Raw genomic sequence first — 20448 nt, 5'->3', positions numbered from 1 at the left:
GTGTTCAGTAGACTCTGTACCTACCTTGGCCTGTAGACCGAGGATCTGTTGTGATCGTCCTCTCCAGGAACTGTTTGTGTTCAGTAGACTCTGTACCTACCTTGGCCTGTAGACCGAGGATCTGTTGTGATCGTCCTCTCCAGGACCTGTTTGTGTTCGGTAGACTCTGTACCTACCTTGGCCTGTAGACCGAGGATCTGTTGTGGTCGTCCTCTCCAGGACCTGTTTGTGTTCGGTAGACTCTGTACCTACCTTGGCCTGTAGACCCAGGATCTGTTGTGATCGTCCTCTCCAGGATCTGTTTGTGTTCAGTAGACTCTGTACCTACCTTGGCCTCTAGACCGAGGATCTGTTGTGATCGTCCTCTCCAGGAATTTTTTGTGTTCAGTAGACTCTGTACCTACCTTGGCCTCTAGACCGAGGATCTGTTGTGATCGTCCTCTCCAGGATCTGTTTGTGTTCAGTAGACTCTGTACCTACCTTGGCCTCTAGACCGAGGATCTGTTGTGATCGTCCTCTCCAGGAATTTTTTGTGTTCAGTAGACTCTGTACCTACCTTGGCCTCTAGACCGAGGATCTGTTGTGATCGTCCTCTCCAGGACCTGTTTGTGTTCCGTAGACTCTGTACCTACCTTGGCCTGTAGCCCGAGGTTCTGTTGTGATCATCCTCTCCAGGACCTGTTTGTGTTCAGTAGACTCTGTACCTACCCTGGCCTGTAGACCGAGGATCTGTTGTGATCCTCCTCTCCAGGAACTGTTTGTGTTCAGTAGACTCTGTACCTACCTTGGCCTCTAGACCGAGGATCTGTTGTGATCGTCCTCTCCAGGATCTGTTTGTGTTCAGTAGACTCTGTACCTACCCTGGCCTGTAGACCGAGGATCTGTTGTGATCCTCCTCTCCAGGAACTGTTTGTGTTCAGTAGACTCTGTACCTACCTTGGCCTCTAGACCGAGGATCTGTTGTGATCGTCCTCTCCAGGATCTGTTTGTGTTCAGTAGACTCTGTACCTACCTTGGCCTGTAGAGCGAGGATCTGTTGTGATCGTCCTCTCCAGGATCTGTTTGTGTTCAGTAGACTCTGTACCTACCCTGGCCTGTAGACCGAGGATCTGTTGTGATCCTCCTCTCCAGGAACTGTTTGTGTTCAGTAGACTCTGTACCTACCCTGGCCTGTAGACCGAGGATCTGTTGTGATCGTACTCTCCAGGAACTGTTTGTGTTCAGTAGACTCTGTACCTACCCTGGCCTGTAGACCGAGGATCTGTTGTGATCGTCCTCTCCAGGATCTGTTTGTGTTCAGTAGACTCTGTACCTACCCTGGCCTGTAGACCGAGGATCTGTTGTGATCGTCCTCTCCAGGAACTGTTTGTGTTCAGTAGACTCTGAACATTGACATTGTCACCAATCTCCTGACTCAACACCTACGACAATACAATGTAACTTTAAAAACATGTACAAGTCTAAGGAATGGGCGGGGCCGCCAGGTCTGCCGTCTACTGGTTATACATTTCAATTGATATTATGGTACCATATCTATTTCTACCAAATATATGGTATGTGGATATATTTACATAATATATTATATATATCATTATATATGATCATTTTTGCTTTCAAAAGTCCAGTTCCATTTCAATTTTCTTGGCTTTGAAATACATTCATTATTATTCAATAGCATTTGTAAAATTGGAATTTTTTGGCAGTGTTAAATTTTCACGTTTTTCAATTAGCATGAAAATATCAACACAGAAATATTTATTTATGAATTATATCAAATATATACATGTATATAGATTAATAGAATATGTAGTTTTCAAAACGATTGCCAAAGCGAACATTTTCACACACAGCAATCAATTTAAAGCGTCACAACGTGAACATTTCCTCAAGTGAAAATTTCACTTTTACAGTAATTGTTTTTAGACAGAATGTGTGTTTTAATAAAAGTTACTTGTATCTCAGCATTAAAAGAATGATCTTTACCTTGTTAACTATTTTCAGTTCCTGTTTTAAAGACGAGATCTGGTTCCGATAATCTGACACCTTGGATTCCGTCTGTTTTAGTTTATCTTGGATTGCCTTCACATCGACTTGATCTTCAGACTAAATTGTTAACAAGGGTATTTCATTAAACCCTTTCACCCCTATGTAACTTTAGTAGACTCTACATTGCATTGATATGGATGGGTCCATTATTGTCTACAGTGGCGAAAGGGTTAAATACATTCAAAACATTTATTACGTAAAAAATTCTAATGCTAAACCTTGTACGCCAAAACTCTGCACTGTAAAATAAACTTTAAAATTTTGTACAGTTTAAGTTCGTAAAATTCTTAATTTCCACATCCCCTTTTCTTACCGTACATTTAACTCAAAAGGTGAATTTAAAATGGTGCATCAAATATTAACTTAATACTATAAATATATATATATTTATAATAATGCCAACACCATGACACCAAGACATTGTTTCCTATTGTCTTAATTCTGATGTCAAAATGGATTGGCTGGATATTGATTAAGTTTTATGTACATTTTACTTGTTTTTATATGTAGATCAATATGTGACATTTGAATAGAATAATTGATTATTATTATTATTGAATGATATTACAAGAAGCAAAAACACAAAAATAAGACATGAACGTTTTATGACATGACACGGTGGTCATGAGGTAAAACATTTGTCAACGATAACGACACCTTTTCTTCGGCCTGTAATCTCAGACTGACGGCGGACCCCATCATGGACCGCGCCTCCTGTGGAATACTGGAAATCTGAGAAATAAGGAACAAACCAATACAATAAAGTCACATTCCCTATGGTGTGCATTATTTCTGTTTCCTGTGTACTGAATTTCATGAATTTGCCTTTCTGTACTCATGGGGATATATTTCTGAACATTTTCTTCAGGTTGGTAAGTATGGACTGTAAAAAAGATTCATGAAGCACAGCCAAATAGTGTTTATATGTGATGTTTCGATGACTAGCACGGTATGTAATCTGTCACCTTCATCAGACAAATGACCAATAATGGGTATGTACAATATAACAACTAATTGTACATACCCTTACAGCGTAGCCAAATCGACATCGATTTGTGGTCAACTCGTACATATGTTACACCTTTATGTGCATACGCTTCATTGGTCATTTGTTTGATGAAGCTGAATTCATATATTTGAAAAAAAAAAAGAAAAAAAAAAAGTGACAGAGTATATAGTATACCGTGCTAGTCATCCAAACGTCACATATAAACACTTTTTGGTTGTGCTTCATGAATCTTTTCACAATTCATGGGGATATTGACTTGTGTTTCACTAACATGTAGACACAATGTTATGTAAAAGTTATTGGAAAAATATATCATAGCATGGTACTAAAATTTGCAATCCAGGTTTCATACAAAGTTACATACTATGAACTAAAACAATCTCTCTAGACTCAACAGTTTGTTGGAGCTCAGGCCCAGTTCCGAATATTAAGGTAAAAAATGTACGCAGAAGTACAAACTAATTACCTGATTACTTAGGTCCATACATTTTCTGGCCAATTGTTTACTTTTTGTCCTTTCGACTTCCATTTCTGATGTAAGCTCCCGTACTTTCTTGGACAATTCAACAATTTTGGTAGCAGCGGTCTCATTGGTAAGACCAGAGGCTCCTGGAGATTTCAAGTTAGAGCACATCACAGTATTAATATATATATAAACAAAGTATGAGGAACTATAAATTATAATGGTATCATAACCCCATTGTAATTTTTCTATCTGTTAAATATTACTAATTAGAACAATCAAAATGCTGTATATATACTTTGATCTCATAATAGCCATATTTTATAATATCAAAGTTTTACTTTCTTCACAAACAATGTACGTATCAAAAGTGTCGCAAAGTTTCAAGACCGACTGGTCCCTTTGTCAAGCTATGACAAAGGGACCAGTTGGTCTAGCAAGCTATGACAAAGGGACCAGTTGGTCTTACTTTGAGACACGTTTAATACGTACATTGTTTGTGTAGAAAGTAAAACTTTGATATCACATATTTCCAAACTGATGAATCTTATTGAAGCCATATTTTATGTTTAAGTGGGAAAATGTTCACTGCAGATCATGTAATTTGTAGTTTTGATAATGAGTCTGTAGTAGTGTTACAACTCAGAATTGTTCACCATCATAAAACCAATTAAACCAGTTATCTCGTTACACTGATCAACAATTATAACTATCTAATCACAAACCTGATTTGTCTTCTTCTCTCTTCTTTTTCATATTCCGTAATTCAAAATCTTTTTCACTTAAGAGCTTGTAAACTCGACCATTTTCATCTTTCAATTCCTACAAAATATAAAATCATAATATTTTTGTCTAAGCTATTTCAGAACAAGGTCATTCATAGAAATCAATTTTGGTAAGCACACATTACACATATACTTATGACAAGAGTTGATCAGACACAAATTGTATCATAATAAAACAGGTAAGATGCAACAGCAGGAGTGCACAACTACCATATATAATTATCTATGGACTACTTGTAGTAAATTTCAAGAGAGGACTAGCGTAACTTCATTATTTACTATGAAAATAAAGGTAGGGCTAGAATGACTTTTCAAAGCTGCCTGCTGACTACAGACTAGTACACTAATTATGAAACTATATTTTCCTGAACATCATTTTCCAAATCTAGACATAGATCAACTCAGTTCAAATCACCCTCAATATCCAGGGGTTTTGCTAACTTTCTCTCTCTGCACCCCTGGAATATGTCATAGCAAAATTGAAGGCACACATGTACAGCTAGCTATTTGATTGGTCTCGGGTAAAGAAAACGTGACCAATCACTAGGCTGATACCTGACCTTTTGAAGATTACAGAGGAATGACACCTGACTTCAAAGCTAGTAAATTTTATAGTTACGCAACCGACAGATTCTTTTGATGAACATCAAAGGATAAAACTAGTTCTCTCTCTCATCAACAAGGTGGTGCACACTGAGCCTTCGATTTTACTATGACATATTCCAGGGATGCAGAGAGCGAAAGTAAGCGTAACCCCTGGATATCGAGGACGAGTTCAAATCTGCTACACACATATACATGTATACAATAATATACAATATTTCATACTTACTCTTATTTGCTGGTTTAAATGTTCAACAAGTTCCTCAGATAGGTAGCTACTTCCTTTAGGGACTGGATCAGCAAGCTAAAACAGTTCAACAAAATATGTTAAATAGTTATCCACATTTAGTTGTATAATCTCTATCTATACCAAAACCTGTCTTATCTGACACCCTGAAGGGTCTAAAGTTTTCTTCGATTAGTCAGGATGTCAGATTATACAGGTTTTATTTGATAGCTTTTAAGAAAAGGAGTTACAGCTGTATGTCTGAAATGATGTCGGAATACTCAAGCATCAGATTAAACAAGTTTCACTATACCTGAATAGGCATACAAAATAATGTCTAAACCAGTGTCATTAGTGGAGAGACGCTTCTATAAATACACACCATGTTAATATATGTACAAAAGTTCTTCTTATTCAGATCTTGTGACCGTCATTTCTGAGTATTTCAAGGTTTTATATGTGTACTTAAAATTATTGCAGATATTGAATAAAAGGGGGATAACTCCTTTGAGCTTACTAAGCAACAAATATCTCTACTTCTTTAATTTACAAACTAGGATTGCCACCATTGTAAACCAGGGTTTGGGAAGATAGTTGTGTTTTTCATCAGGGTTTGTGTCTATTATAAATCATGGTTTGCAAATGCAATAAAGCATGGTCTGCTTGTATTATAAATTAGGGGTTGTGTTTAATATAATCAAGGTTTGTGTTTAATATAATCAAGGTTTGTGTTTAAATACTAACTTTATTTATTTTACAACAATTATAAAACGAGTTATTTCAACCTATATTATCACTCTTGTTGGCCCGGATGTTAGCGTACAGGGGTCTTATGTGGGAGGAAACTGGCGTACCAGGAGAAAGCCCACGTGGTTGGGCAGGTGACCCCAACCTTTTCACGTCTGATTTGTTGTGTTTATAATATACCAGGATTGCCAATAGTACCGTTAGTTATATATAAATTTGCAATTATCATAAATAAGTGTTTTTTTTATATGTAATAAATAAGCTTCCGTGTTTAAGATAAATCAGATTTGCATTGAAACCAATATATCCTTTTATAGTGTAAAACACCTGATTCATCTCAAAGAGACCCCATTTATTACTCATAGCAAACCCTGTAAATATTATGATCTACAGATCGGACTTCAGCAGTTTTACCTTTAAATCTAACTGGTCTTCCACACCAAATGTTGGAGGTGCTGCTGGTTTCTGGACGGACGACTTTTCTTTTTGGTCCTGTCGTTGTTTTCTTCGCTGTAACTTTTTCTGCTGCTGTTCCTGTAACAGCTGAAACTGCTGCTTCAGTGTTTCACTTCCTGTATCCTCCATCTTTCTTCCTCAAGTCAGCTGTTCATATGGATGTCTGTGTAATGAAAATCAAACCATCCTTTAAAATAACCATTAAGATATATTGATGTGTATAATAGGTACCCAGTAGGATTGCACTGTTGGAACAACCATAGATCGTACAATGAACACCCATGACCTTGTTAGAAGCTAGTACAATATTGCAGCTATATAATTATGTACAAACATGTTTACTTTTATTCTTTACCAATATAAAGGGAATAACAATGTAACTGTAGTTTTTATTCCAAGGATTATTACGTCAAAATAAATCAAACGGCTTATTAATTATTACGTCAAAATACATCAAACAGCTCTACAGATTTCAAAAAGAAATCCAGGGAAACCTGCCCAATTTTTCCCTAAAACAAAGGGAAGTTTTCCCTTATCCTTGGGGTAATGGGAGTACCTCTTCATTCTTTTGTGTTCTATTTATGTAGATTTACGGGTGAGATACCTGAAGCCATATAATTTTAGTCGTCCCAGTGTATTTAAACTTGTTCAATTGCTCAGTGCTTTTAATGTAAAAGATTTGTGTAATCTTGGTAAATACATAAGATTTGCTTTTAAGAAGCACTTTCAGTCATTATAGTATTACCACATTCTTGTGTGTGTGTGTGTGTGTGTGATACGATTACATACAATTGTCACTCTCCTGTACATCATTACTCTGTTTAACCTGGTAATATGTATTAACATTGTGTTTTGTATCTTATAAGTCGTAAGGCTTTCAGAATAAACTAATTGAATTGAATTAAAAGGAAACAATCAATGACATTAAAAGTTCTACATCCCTACATGAGCAGCTCCTCAGTTTGGTGTCAATGTCAGCCCTCTTGCCATCAAGTTCTTATGCAAGGTAACAGGTAAATCTGAGACATGGGGAGAACAATAAGTTTTAATTACAGGTAGGCTGAACTTCAGAAATGATAATAGCCCCTGGGTCACATTGGCTGTTACCTGTGTCAATGGTGGGGGTATACTCCAATTAGTGATGCACAATATTCCAATATATTTTATCTTGTTTTGTATTTGGTGGCTTAAAAAGTGTAATGTAAATGAAATGTAATGAATACGTATTGAGGGAATAAGTGTTTATTATTTAGTTTTATCAATTTCATACCCCTAAAAAAAAAAAAAAAGGATATATATATAATATATATATCCAAAAAATAAATATCCTTACCCATACACAAAAAAGCTACAAGTTTAACACAGGTAAGTTACCTGTGGAGCAAGTATGAAACAGACTATAACTGGTTTGCCATTGTCTCCCTATATCAACACTTTTCTTTGTTCTATAAAAAGTGGGGGAACTGAGAACACACCATTCCAAGCTCCTACCAAACAATAGGTTACACTTCACCTCTCATTATGTCATTTTTAAGGTCATGTTTATGTCTGTCACTGCTGAATGTAATTATTAATTAGCACAATTGTTTGATATAATTTCTCATATTTCATCTCCTAACACCAACAGCCAGTTGCTTATGGATAAATTATTTTCATTGCAAAACCAGAACATCAACAATTACATTAACAGTTGTGTTGCTTGGTGATATAATCAAGCATAATTACAGGCCCAGCCCTGGTGTGACAGACGTTCAAACGTCTATGGAAATATTCATATCAACGGTAAGTGTTTAACATTATTTCAGCATTTCACCATTTTACAAACACATCCACCTGATGCAAAGTCATTAATTTCTTATACCTCATTACAGCAATTTGTATGAATTACAATTAACAAAACAATGATTTCTGTAAGGTCGAGACATCTACTGTACATGTTTGTATGTAGCTGGTTAATGTATTAGAAGCAACAAATATATACAAGTTTGCTTGAGACATTGAAAAGGGACTGGTGTTGGATATTGTATCCACAACTGATAATATGAATCCACGTACCATCCCCTTTGTACATGGTGTTAACCTGTTAATAGTAACGCCGACTAACTAGCTTTGGCAGGGAATTTCACTTCGGCTCGGTTGTAGAAACTCTCCAAGCAGAGAGTCCCAGAGAAAGCACGTATTCTTTCCACTAGGCCTACTTCCTAGCTTCATTACACATGTTAGATTTACTGTAGGCATATAATTAACCCATTACTTTTTTAAACAGGGGGTGAAATATCCAGGACCATCAGGTTTGGTGACTGTTAACTCGTAACACACTGTTCCATTTTCCCTCCCCTGCACATTTATGAGTCCTAGTAACCTTCGTTAATCTTATCGCATTGCTATAGTACGTGATGTTATTTCTACTGTGGAACAACAACAGCAGAAGCGGATCAAAGGCGGTCTTCATTTTTGGAAATTTAATACCAACTCGCTTCAGAAACGGATTCATCGGAACTAATGTTCTCACATGAATATGAAAAATGGTGTAAATAGTTGATTGCAAAAACGAATAAATTTACAATTCACAAGAACATTTACCTGTAAAATCGTACGCCGATTCAGTGGTTTGGGTTAGCAACACATACCATCATCTTTATCACTAAATCGCTTAACTCTGTCCTATCGATTAGCGCTTTAAAAGCAAACGTTGTCAAGATCCATACAAAGAGGAGAAACGAAGAGGCACCAGGCGGGGAATACAAAATTCGATGCAAATGGTTTCTAGCTGCAGTAGGAAAAACGCAATCAACACTTATTAATCAAATGGTTTGTCACGGGTAGTTCACATTTATTTTTTAAGCGATATTATAATTTAGCTCTTAACGGTTTAAACTTTTTGTTTACTGGGAAAGTTTTTAATTTTATATTAATGAATAAGAATATACGTTAATGTGTGTTGCAATATTTTACATGAAGATTTCTTTCGTGATTTCTTTGGAATTACAGGAAAACGCAAATTAAGTCTAGAATTAGGCATTGATTCTGATGCTGGCGCACAATTAGAATACTGCGATATAGCAGAGACGTATATACTACACTCTGGCTTTATATGTCTCTGGTTAGCCAAGAGAAAATAGGAACGTTAAATTCTACCATTATTGTTTTCTTTGTTTTATTTTGATTTTTTTGATAAATTTGTCATTACTTTAGAAATAAATAAAAAGTGAATATTTAGAAATTGATATCTATTTTTGATGTCTATTGTCGGGCGCACATTTATTTTATTTTATCGATTTGCTCCATTTTAATTATGTTGCTAGTGTCACAGCTGTACAAGTTGTGAAAATTCTCAAAATGATTGACAACTAAATAAAAGTATAAAATATTCTGATCATATTGAAATATCTCCATTACTTGTTTATGGTAGCGCCATGTGGATGGACTTTATCGATATCGATTTGTGTACTGTACGTACAAACATGGAAATAGGTGACTGTATATATTTTTCAACAATTATTTAAAAGGTTTTTGTCAAAGTCATATCAATCACTCAAGTTGGCCCGGATGGAAGCGCACAGACAGTCTTATAATGTGTGAAGAAACCGGAATACCCGGAGGGAACTCACGTGGTCGGGCAGGTGATCCAATCACATTTTCATCAGGTAACCGAACACCGGATGTCTAGGTGAAATGCGCGCGGTGTAGAACTAGGTTGCATGGAAGACGAGGACCTCGGTGATCAGCTCCAGGACCCAATGGTTTCTCGTATGACATGTAATCTTCGAACTCCAAGGATTCCGTTATCAAATCAAATCAAGACAGCGGAACCCGTGCAAACGAATCAAATTTGCTAGTACACCATATAGCGGAAATTAACATTGGCAATCACACGTTTGCAATTTCGTTCTAAAATTGAGGTTAAACATATCATCAATTTCTAGGTTTTAGCGGTATTTCAAGTACATTTGTAATTAGATTATAATCATTTACATCTAGACACATTTAGCTACAATTGAGGGGATTTTGGTTGTTGGCGAAAGTTCTCGGAGAAATGTTCAAGGTTCAAAGTTCAAGAAAAAGACATACCGTCAATCATCGACAGCCCAGAAAAAGGCCTTGGTAAGCGGTATGATGAGACGCTAGGCAGGGGCGAGTCCAGGTGAGGGCGTAATGGGCGTACGCCCCCCGTTTTAAAAAAACAACAAAAACTATCGTAATCTGCTAATATTGTATTGAATATGGCAATTTATCATATTCATTAATTAAACACATAAACCCCCTGACACTTTAACTATAAAATATACATGCTCCAAGTCAGGAACCGTTACATTAGTGCATTTCACAATTATTTTATCTTTTTTAGCCAAAAAAAGGTCCAATTTCTTTTTCATTCTACGCCCCTCTTTCAAATATACTGTAACAAGCAGAATCGCGTCATCAAGATGACAGAGTGTATTAAGAGGGTTGACAAGACTGGACTCCGTGGAAGTATGAGGCCTTGATCTACCAGCACGGTCTACAACCTAGAATGACTTAGCCACGTATGCTATACAAGATACCACTAACAACGCTGGAGCGGAAAGTCAAGTCTAGTCGAGTCTACGTAGATGGCTATAGGAACCGAAGGGATTCACATCCGTTGGCTTATACAGTCGCACGTCGGAACCACAGTTGACTTTTTATCCCCGGTGGAGAAGCTCAAAGGATCAAAGTGAAGACCAAAGTAATGATCCCCCAGAGACTATCAAGAAAAGAACATTCAAGATCCAGGGATGGCTACAAAAATAGGACGAAAATGGGCAGCAACTGCTACTGTTCAAAAGGCTGAAGACAGGCTTGGAATCAGAGACGTCACTGACAACGTGCGATTGGTCAACAAGGAACAGACAGAAGGGCCGATTTCTAAAAGGCGAGGAAATCAGATGGGAAGGAAAAGAGTAATATGGTATAAGAGGTTAAAAGATTGATAATAGATTTTTTGATAGTAAGTTTTCAAATCATGGGTCATTCTCCTTCTGTCTAATATATTTCTCAAGTGAAGCTATGGTAGGACCGCTTGCGACATCTTCGTGTGGTTTCCAGCTATCATTGGGTGTTAATCCCGCGATCTAACCTCGGCATCCTTTAGCCGGTGGATCCACAGTGGTGATCGGTCACTGTGTCTTGCTGTATTGTCTCCATTTTCTGTCACCTCTACGCTGCCATAGTCAGCATGACGCCCTCTTTCCCTGCTCACCGAGTCTCACCGAGTCTGCATTTAGCTGTTCGTTACAGCGAGTCTGACAACAAGCGCTACAACATAATGTAACGAAAAGTTTAAGATTAGACAGACGAGGCATGCGTCCGTGTCGCTGAATTACAAATACATGTATCAGAAATGCCGGATTCACAACGAGGACAGGAAAAAGGATAAAAATATGATATAGCAGCTCTTCTGTGGAGACAGAGAACATTCCCGACCTACAAGAGGGTGATGTTGATGTCTGCTCAAGAAGACAAGTTGTGTAAACGTCTGGTACCCATTGCTTACTTTGAGATTTAATACATTAGTTATAAGTCGTTATGTTTAATTCCACCCCTGCAGGTGGGGAATCGAGATAAGAATGCACCCGCTGTTACCCACTGCATGTATCGTAGGAGGCGACCAATGTGGGAACCCCCTGTAGAATTGGGGATTTGCTTTGGTGTCATCTATTTGGGGACACAAAAGCGACCAAAATAAATCTACTGAGGCCATTGCAATATTTGAAATCTTTATCTTTCTTTCTACTTCTAGCTACCTTTTATTTCCTAGCGCCTTGCTTGGCAACACCTCACTTTTGGCCTTGATGTTGATTGTTCGCCGAGGTGGGGAAGGCAATGGGTTCTGTCCCCAGGCCGAGACATACCAAAGTCCTTAAAAATGGTAGTTGTAAGGGTAATGGCAACAACTGGTTCACCCGTTATCAGTATAATGTGATCGGGCCGAATGCTGTGCTGGGTACCATCGGCATGGCATTTCATTGAGGTAGCACTATAAAGTCGGCATGGATAAAGACGGAGACAAGTGAAGAAGAGGCGTAGTAAAGACCGAAACCAGGAGGCGATATGTGAACAGCTGTCAGGTAAGGCCAGCCGAGATAAGATATTATGTAGATGAACGGAACACGCAGAGAGGCGATTGCTAGTACTTAAAAAACATAGCAATCGATACAATAGACCAAAAAATCACAGCTGTTCCGTCCATCTAGGATTCATCATTGATGCTGGGGGCCAAACAGATTAAATAGTCTCAACAAATAATGAAACAGAGGGGCAGATGAAAAACCCCTTAATTATGTATTTATCAGATAAACCAATCTGTAAAGTTTGTATATCAAGAACCATGCCACAACTCCGGGGAGAGAAGTGTGGCCATCAAGGTTACAGTCAACCTCGGGGCCTAAGAAATCCACCAGCAGAATGTACCACCTTGTCCGCGAACAAGATCGGCACCAAGCCGGGAGGTACTTGACCCCCGAAACCATCTTCTGCTGCCGTGATCGTTCACGAGGGACATCTTCCAATCGTCATTGGACGTGTTTGAGAGCACAGGGACCTGATAATTTGTTACAGCTATATTTGGACCTAAACTAAGGTGTTTATAGTAAGTTTACATGTTTTAGCAGGCGCGTAGCTGCCTATACGCGAGTACGCAGTTGAATCCACATGATTCTGACAAACAAACAAAAATTCAGCTAAAGTTGCCTTATGCGTACTTGGCTGCATGCTTATATCAAACGTTCCTTGTCGTTTCTATACTAAATAGCCATTGAAGACACCTGCTCAAGAAGATGCCATATTTGATGCATTTCATGACGACTTTAGTGGAGATCGTGAAAGCTTCAGACGTGAATTCGAAAGTTGCCCGGTCTTTGGAAGAAACAAAGCCTTCTGACCTTAGTGCAACATTTACATAAGTCTGGTAGTGTGGCTTATTACCATGCCGGTCTCAACAGTCTCAACTGAGAGGCAGTTCAGTATCATGAGAAGGGTGAAAAACTACATGAGTTCCACTATGTCCACTGAACGTCTGTCTGGACGAGCAATGTTGCATAGTTAGACAAATGGACATTGACATTGAAAATATAATAATACAGTGAGTTCGCTGGCAAAAAGGACAGAAAATTATACTTCTGTTAGATAATCTGGGTATTATTAACATAATCGGGGCTCGTATTTGTTTGCTATTTTAGCTCTATTTAAGAGAAAAAATATGCCCAGTAAAAGGTTTATTTGTTGATTTAAGATCCTAAAACTTTCCATTGTCGAGTACTAAATAAAGCACCTCAGAATGCCCAGAATGCACCAGATTGCACCATTGTTTTTAAAAATGTCCAGGGGGCCAGGCCCCCGGACCCCCCTAGCACAGTTATGAATCCACGTTAATAGAGGCCTAGCTACGCCCTTGGTTTTAGGGGTTTATATCGACTTTCGGTAAAATGACACCCCCAATGATCATATAACCGACATGTTTTAGGGGTTTAGATCCACTTTCGGTAAAAATGACACCCCAATCACAAACATGTAAAATTACTCTGAACACCTTAGTTTAGGTCCAAATATAGCGATAACAAGTTCTCAGGTCCCTGTGTTTGAGAGGACCAGGACGGAGTCACCGAAAGGTGCAGGAAGGTTAGCTGCTGAAAAACACATATCGAGGGATTGTATCATTAAACGTGACTGCCGTCCATGAAGGACGTTCGAGGACGGTGTCGAAACGCTCTATTGAAAATAAATCCGGCTGAGATGTATCGGAAAGATCAGAATAATGTACCACGCACCGGTACTATAGCCTCGTCTGTTAATACACCCATACTATAATCATAGGTGTGTTGACAGACGAGGCTAGTACCTGTTTACCACGTGAACTTGCTGTTGTCAATGATTCACAAAACTGAAATGATTTATTTTCTAAATATGGCGGTTTTTTGTTGTTCATATTGACCACATAATGTCAGCTGAAAGCAAGTCAATTATACAAGGACCTGGAGTATTTTACTAGCTCTTGTGACTCATATCACAGCAAGTACCTGTAAATGTATTCATGCAAGGTTCCGTTCATGTCATTTTATTCTGCATGACGTGTGTTTTCGTGTGTATGCATACATGTACGAATATGATAATAGAATAACATCTGTAGTGATCGAAGCAATAAGGTAGGTATAGATGTTCATTATTAAAACAAGTTGTCAATGTAAATTAAAACTTTACTATCGTATTTTAAAGCCGAGTCCTCTTATTGTAAAATTATTTTGGAAACGCTTCGTTTTTGATCGTTTTCGGTCGCCATGCCGCATGACCTGCTTTTAAACTGGTGTTTCAGTGTCTAACAAGACAAAGATCTTTGGTGACGACATGACATGTGCCGCTTGCACAGAGAACTGTTGCTTGTTCATGACGTCTCTCCTGTTGTTTCGGTGGCTCCGTTTTCTGCATCCTTGGTCCCAGATGAACAGCGTAAGAGCGTTTTTTATTACCTGGGACCGAGGGTGCAGTTTCTGTTATAGTCTGCTTGTATTGTCTTCGAGTACCTAAGTTTTCTGTCGTGTTGTGTATAGTAATATCTCCCTTCAAATAAAGGGAGACGTGTTGTATTATACTTATACTCCCATTTCTTGTATAATCTTGTCCGGGCTTTAGCTTTCAAACCGTCGGAGATACCTTGATGAAAATCGAAGCATACCTGCACCACCCAAGGAGGACTGCACTGTCTTTCACCTCAAGACTAATGGCCAAAAAAGTATAACGCTTTCCAAAGATTTCTTGATAAAACATGAAATATATAAATATGAAATTAAGTGATTTTACAACAATTATGAAACAAGTTATTTCAGCTTGTATTAATCACTCTTGTTGGTCCGGATTTTAGCGCGTGGTGGGTCTTAGTGTGGGCGGAAACCGGAGTACCCGGAGAAAACCCACGTGTTCGGGCAGGTGACCCCATACCTTTTCACGTCCGATCGGGGAATCGACTATCCACTGCACCAGCCGACCACCCATGAAATACACCTGCATCAAAAATTAAAGTGACCTTGAACTTAATTTCACATCCAAATATGTGTTAAATTTATAGCTAAGTCTTGTAATGGCATATAATGTTCAAACTATTAATGATGATTTGATAAAATCTAAAGTATATCTGTTTTAACCACAGGAAGTGTGCAGTGTGCAGTAATTGGATCACTTGGGATTTCTTACAAAGGTCAAATAAGTACAAAATGTTCATTGTAGTCTTATCCCGGCCATAGCTTTCCGATTGTGAAATATATCTTAATTAAATCTCAAGTGGACTTGCATCACCCACCAAAGGTGTACGGTACACTGTAATAAGGACAGTGTAGCTTTTGACCCCAGGGTCATTTAAGTGAAAATTCCCATCGATACTTTGTTCATGATATATACTTTAAAGGGACATATCGTTAAAAACAATATTTATTTAAGTTATTGAATTTACGTGTCGTCTGTACTGCCAATTATGTTTCCTTGTTATCCCCATATTCGTTCCAAATGTCCAGTTTGACCAAAAGACTGTAAAAGACATTTTGATGAAAACTTGAGGTATGCCATTATCAGCCAATGAAGGCGTGCGGCACATTGTAATTAAGATCACAGTGATCCACTCCCGTACGCCTTAAGTCAAATAAGTACAAAGTTTAAGGTGATTTCTTGTGTTAACTGTATGAATTTTGATCTATTTGAATGTTTATTTCATCAAACTTAAGCAATACCTGTATTACCAATGGAACGTGTACAAGGCATTGTATTCAAGTCACCGTTACCTTCACCTCTTGATCAAAAGTCAAATCAGTGCAAATCAAATATGCATATCGGCTTATTGAATCAGCTTTAGACTCGCACAGTTGTTCACCAGTAGTCCACAGTGATCTACGCCCGTACGCCTTAAGTCAAATAAGTACTAAACTTAAGTAAGGGGGAACATGCTTTTTTGTTCACAAAAACAAAATTATCTAGTTTTGTTTATGTTACACTAAGACTCTTAGGCTGTTGTTAAGTTGTAGAAGCGTAATGTCGGACCTATATGTATGAACCACTAGCGGACAGACGTATAAACATCTAATTAGGGATACGGACAAACGTGTAAACATCTAACTAGGGATACGGACACACGTGTAAACATCTAATTAGGGGTACGGACAAACGTATAAACATCTAACTAGGGATACGGACAAACGTGTAAACAGCTAATTAGGGATACGGACAAACGTGTAAACAGCTAATTAGGGATACGGACAAACGTGTAAACATCTAATTAGGGATACGGACAAACGTATAAACATCTAATAAGGGATATGAACAAACGTGTAAACATCTAATTAGGGATACGGACAAACGTATAAACATCTAATTAGGGATACGGACAAACGTATAAACATCTAACTAGGGATACGGACACACGTGTAAACATCTAATTAGGGATACGGACAAACGTGTAAACATCTAATTAGGGATACGATTTAACCCTCAGTTTTTGCCCTCAATTTTTTTCAATTCAATTTATTACCAAATGCACATTGCATATAGGCGTACAGAAATATACATATAGATAAATACTTTACAAACATTTTGCACAATGGCGGAGAACATATGCAATAGATTCAATTCCATACATACTATTTACAAATTATGAAATTGGCATAAGTTTGGGAAAACTTTAAGGTTTTCCTAAGGTAACTTAGCGAACTCTTATGAAGCATAATTTAGTTGCATAATTTAGTCGTTTAGGAAATAATACAAATAAAGCCTTAATCTAACCAAATTTCTAGGAAATAACAAAACTTCAAAGTCAATCATACAACCTCAACATGAAGGTAGAACGAGTACTATATATCATATAATGAAATGAGATTATAACTTATTGTGAAATAAAAGACATCACCAAAGGAGTTTCCAAGGGTGGCGATCTCTACCTCTTTTTACAGAAAGAGTAATGGATGGTTAAGTATGGAAGCGAAGATAACCTTTGTACAACTAGCAGGCCAATTTATGAACAACTATCGAACCAACGTTATTTAGGAATCACTGTTGAACCAATATATGAACTACTGCTGACCAAATGTGCAAGCCTAAAACTAGCTGACTCATTTAAAGTCTGATTTTCAAAAATCTGTTACATAAATGAGAACAGTTGTTTTTATTCACTTTCGTGTTACGGCAGAAACAGTGTTCAACTCTGGACAATCGTCACTCGTCGGATATCCTTAATACACAAGCTATATATATATATATATACTCCGTCTATTCGTATTGCAGAGTTATCTGCTCTTGTGAGGAGGAATTGATTGTTACGTCATTAGTTTGTGAGAGTAACGTCATCAATTTTTGAGAAAACGACGTAATTTTCTCACACAAACCAATGACGTAACAATCAATACCTGCTCACAAGAGAAGATAACTCTGCAATACGCAAAGACGGAATATGAAACAGAAAATATTAAATTTCATGTTTTCAGAAATCGAAGATACGTTCACGTGTACCGTCATCGTATGCCACTGGCAGCTGAAAAAAGTGTAACAAAAAAATAACTAATTATGTGTTTAACCATATTTGATATATGTTTAGTTTAGTGCTAAATTGACAAACTTTGAGTTAGACGACTGGTTAGTTTTATGACAGAAATGGTGCATTTGATTTGTTATGTTCACGGTGCCTAAATGGTAACGTAACCATTGCGAGCAGATATTATCAATTCAATTCAATTAGTTTATTCTGTAAGCCTTACGACTTATACGATACAAAACACAATGTTAACACATATTAACAGGTTAAACAGAGTAATGATGTACAGGAGAGTGACAATTGTATGTAATCGTATCACATACACACACACACACACACAAGAAAGTGATAATACTATAATGACTGAGAGCGCTTCTTAAAAGCAAATCTTATATATTTACCAAGATTACACAAATCTTTTATATTATTAACACTGAGAAATTGAACGAGTTTAAATACACTGGGACGACTAAAATAATATGGCTTCAGGTATCTCACCCGTAAATCTGCATAAATAGGACACTTAATGTTCCTTTTATCTCTACGGGATATGTTTCCTTATGGTGATTTTTTTTAAACAAAATGTTTTATTCAGAAAACAGATTTACTTCAGCTAAAAAAATCGACTAAAAAATATCACTTACAGACATAGAATCAGCTCTAGGTCGAACATCCTCGGACGCGATACCATAACTTTGAGAAAGGATGCGAACCCCGGGACTGAACTATCATCGAACATCCGCGTACAATTACATGTAAACACTTTTATTTGAGAAAATCGATGAAGCACTGAAAGTGGATGCTTACATATATTGAACAAAGACAGTACCGACAAAGTACCTTTCATTTTGAAATGTGTTTGAATGACCTTATGGAGAACCATAAGTAAGTTATTTTACATTAAAAAAATGTAACCAAACAACACTACGTTTCAATATTTTCAATGCCAACAATACCGAACAAAATTACAATTCTCTGGGGGTATTTTTTTGTTTTAATCAAACAGGAAGAGAACGCAATTGATCAGATAATTGTAAAATAGACGTGTTCTGTTACAGAAGGCTGCGTGCAGCAGACTCCGCTTGCTGTGTATGATGTTTTTGCTATTAGTTGTCAATGATAAGCCACGAGCGTAAAGTAATGAAAAGATAACCGAGAGCAGAGAGAAACGAACAGCGACGCCAACACAACAGTCCTCGTGGGTTTTTTCCTGTCCTCTGCTAGGTCTTAATTAAGTCATGTAAATAATTAACTAAGCTTGTAACTCAAATATCATGGGTTTTGTTTCTTTATTTCAAATTCACATATAAGCTCATTATTTTTTTCCCATATTTTTACCAATTGCGTCATGTTGAAAAAGAATTGCTTATATATATACCACGGAATTAGACTGTTATCTAAGTCCGTGTATATACCCAGTGAAAAGTATGGCGTATATATTATTGTTGTGGTACTGTAATATTTGAATTCGTGACGTCATCATTATAGATGTCTTTATTATGTGTACACTTTAAAGTATGACATAATAAAACGCATTTGTCTGATGAATAAATTAAGAGCAACGTGATGAGAGTACGTTAACTTGCAGTTTTTTCTTTGTTTTTGTACATTATTCAATTATATATACCTATATATTAATTTGTTGTTGTGTGGGGTTTTAATTGTTTTAATATCAAATTAAATTTGTTGAGGAAACTTTTTATTCGAGGAATATCAGACACCCCGAAAAATAACGGTTTCATAATTAGAAAATAAAAATATGTATGGCATTATACAAAAAACAAAGACGGGTTTCCGTGTAATTATTATACAACATCTCGATAAGGTATGATTTCGCTACATCACATTTCCAGACTAATACGTGACGTACGTATGTGAATCAGTTTAATGACACAACTTTTTAATCACTTCACGCGCGAATTATAGATGAGTGGGCCATGAAAAAAACCAGCATCAATTAGGATTCTACGCCATGATGAAATGCCCCGTTTAAAATAATTGGTAGATTTTTATAAAAAAAAAATCGCCTGAAGTGGTCTCTTCTTCTATAAACTGATTTTAATTAACGCTCGAGTTGGCAAAAGGCTGTTTCTAATGCAAACATGCAAAAAAACAAGTTTTTTTTAAATCCCTTGTCGGCCTCATTATTGAATTTGTATTATTTTTTTCATTTACAACAGATCGAACCTTCAGCTGGCCCCATATAATTACATAAGCCAATGGAAACTATCGATACATCGAAAATGAGAAAGATTATCCAATGATATACGCTGTAACATACGGGCACTGACTAGACACCGCAAAGCCTTCGCAAACAGATAACTTTGAGGATTTATTCATTAAAATACTTGTAAATGGACAACAAAAATCTATTCTTTCGGGTAGTACATGATAGAAGAAGGAATGAAATTACACATTTGACCACTTATAAATCATTTTTGAATTAAATCGCTTAAAAATAGGAGTGAATCTGAAAGCAGTATCAATGATGTCTTGTTACTATTTTTAGAACAAGATCAAGCGACAATAATTATGTAGGGTTTGCAAGTACAAGCTCATGGGCGAGTGGCGAAACGGCACTACTTGTCG

At 37.2% G+C, this 20448-nt stretch overlaps 1 protein-coding gene across 1 annotated transcript in view; it reads right to left on the bottom strand.

Moving 5' to 3' along the window:
- Positions 1-9031, bottom strand: part of LOC110452706 (coiled-coil domain-containing protein 13-like) — a 23189-nt gene extending 14158 nt beyond the window's left edge. Inside the window, exons 1-8 of the mRNA XM_021501360.1 lie at positions 8919-9031; positions 6294-6498; positions 5136-5210; positions 4244-4340; positions 3522-3664; positions 2704-2778; positions 1984-2103; positions 1317-1421 (exon numbers count right to left, since the gene is read on the bottom strand). Of these exons, the coding sequence (XP_021357035.1) occupies positions 1317-1421; positions 1984-2103; positions 2704-2778; positions 3522-3664; positions 4244-4340; positions 5136-5210; positions 6294-6464 (786 nt within the window). The 5' untranslated portion in view covers positions 6465-6498; positions 8919-9031. The remainder of the gene's footprint in view (positions 1-1316; positions 1422-1983; positions 2104-2703; positions 2779-3521; positions 3665-4243; positions 4341-5135; positions 5211-6293; positions 6499-8918) is intronic.
- Between the last annotated feature and the right edge of the window lie 11417 nt (positions 9032-20448).

The sequence above is a fragment of the Mizuhopecten yessoensis genome, unplaced genomic scaffold, assembly GCF_002113885.1.
Source record: "Mizuhopecten yessoensis strain PY_sf001 unplaced genomic scaffold, ASM211388v2 scaffold6823, whole genome shotgun sequence".
Lineage (NCBI taxonomy): Eukaryota > Metazoa > Mollusca > Bivalvia > Pectinida > Pectinidae > Mizuhopecten > Mizuhopecten yessoensis.
Note: the sequence above shows the minus strand (reverse complement) of the source record. Positions and strands in the feature narration are given on the sequence as shown.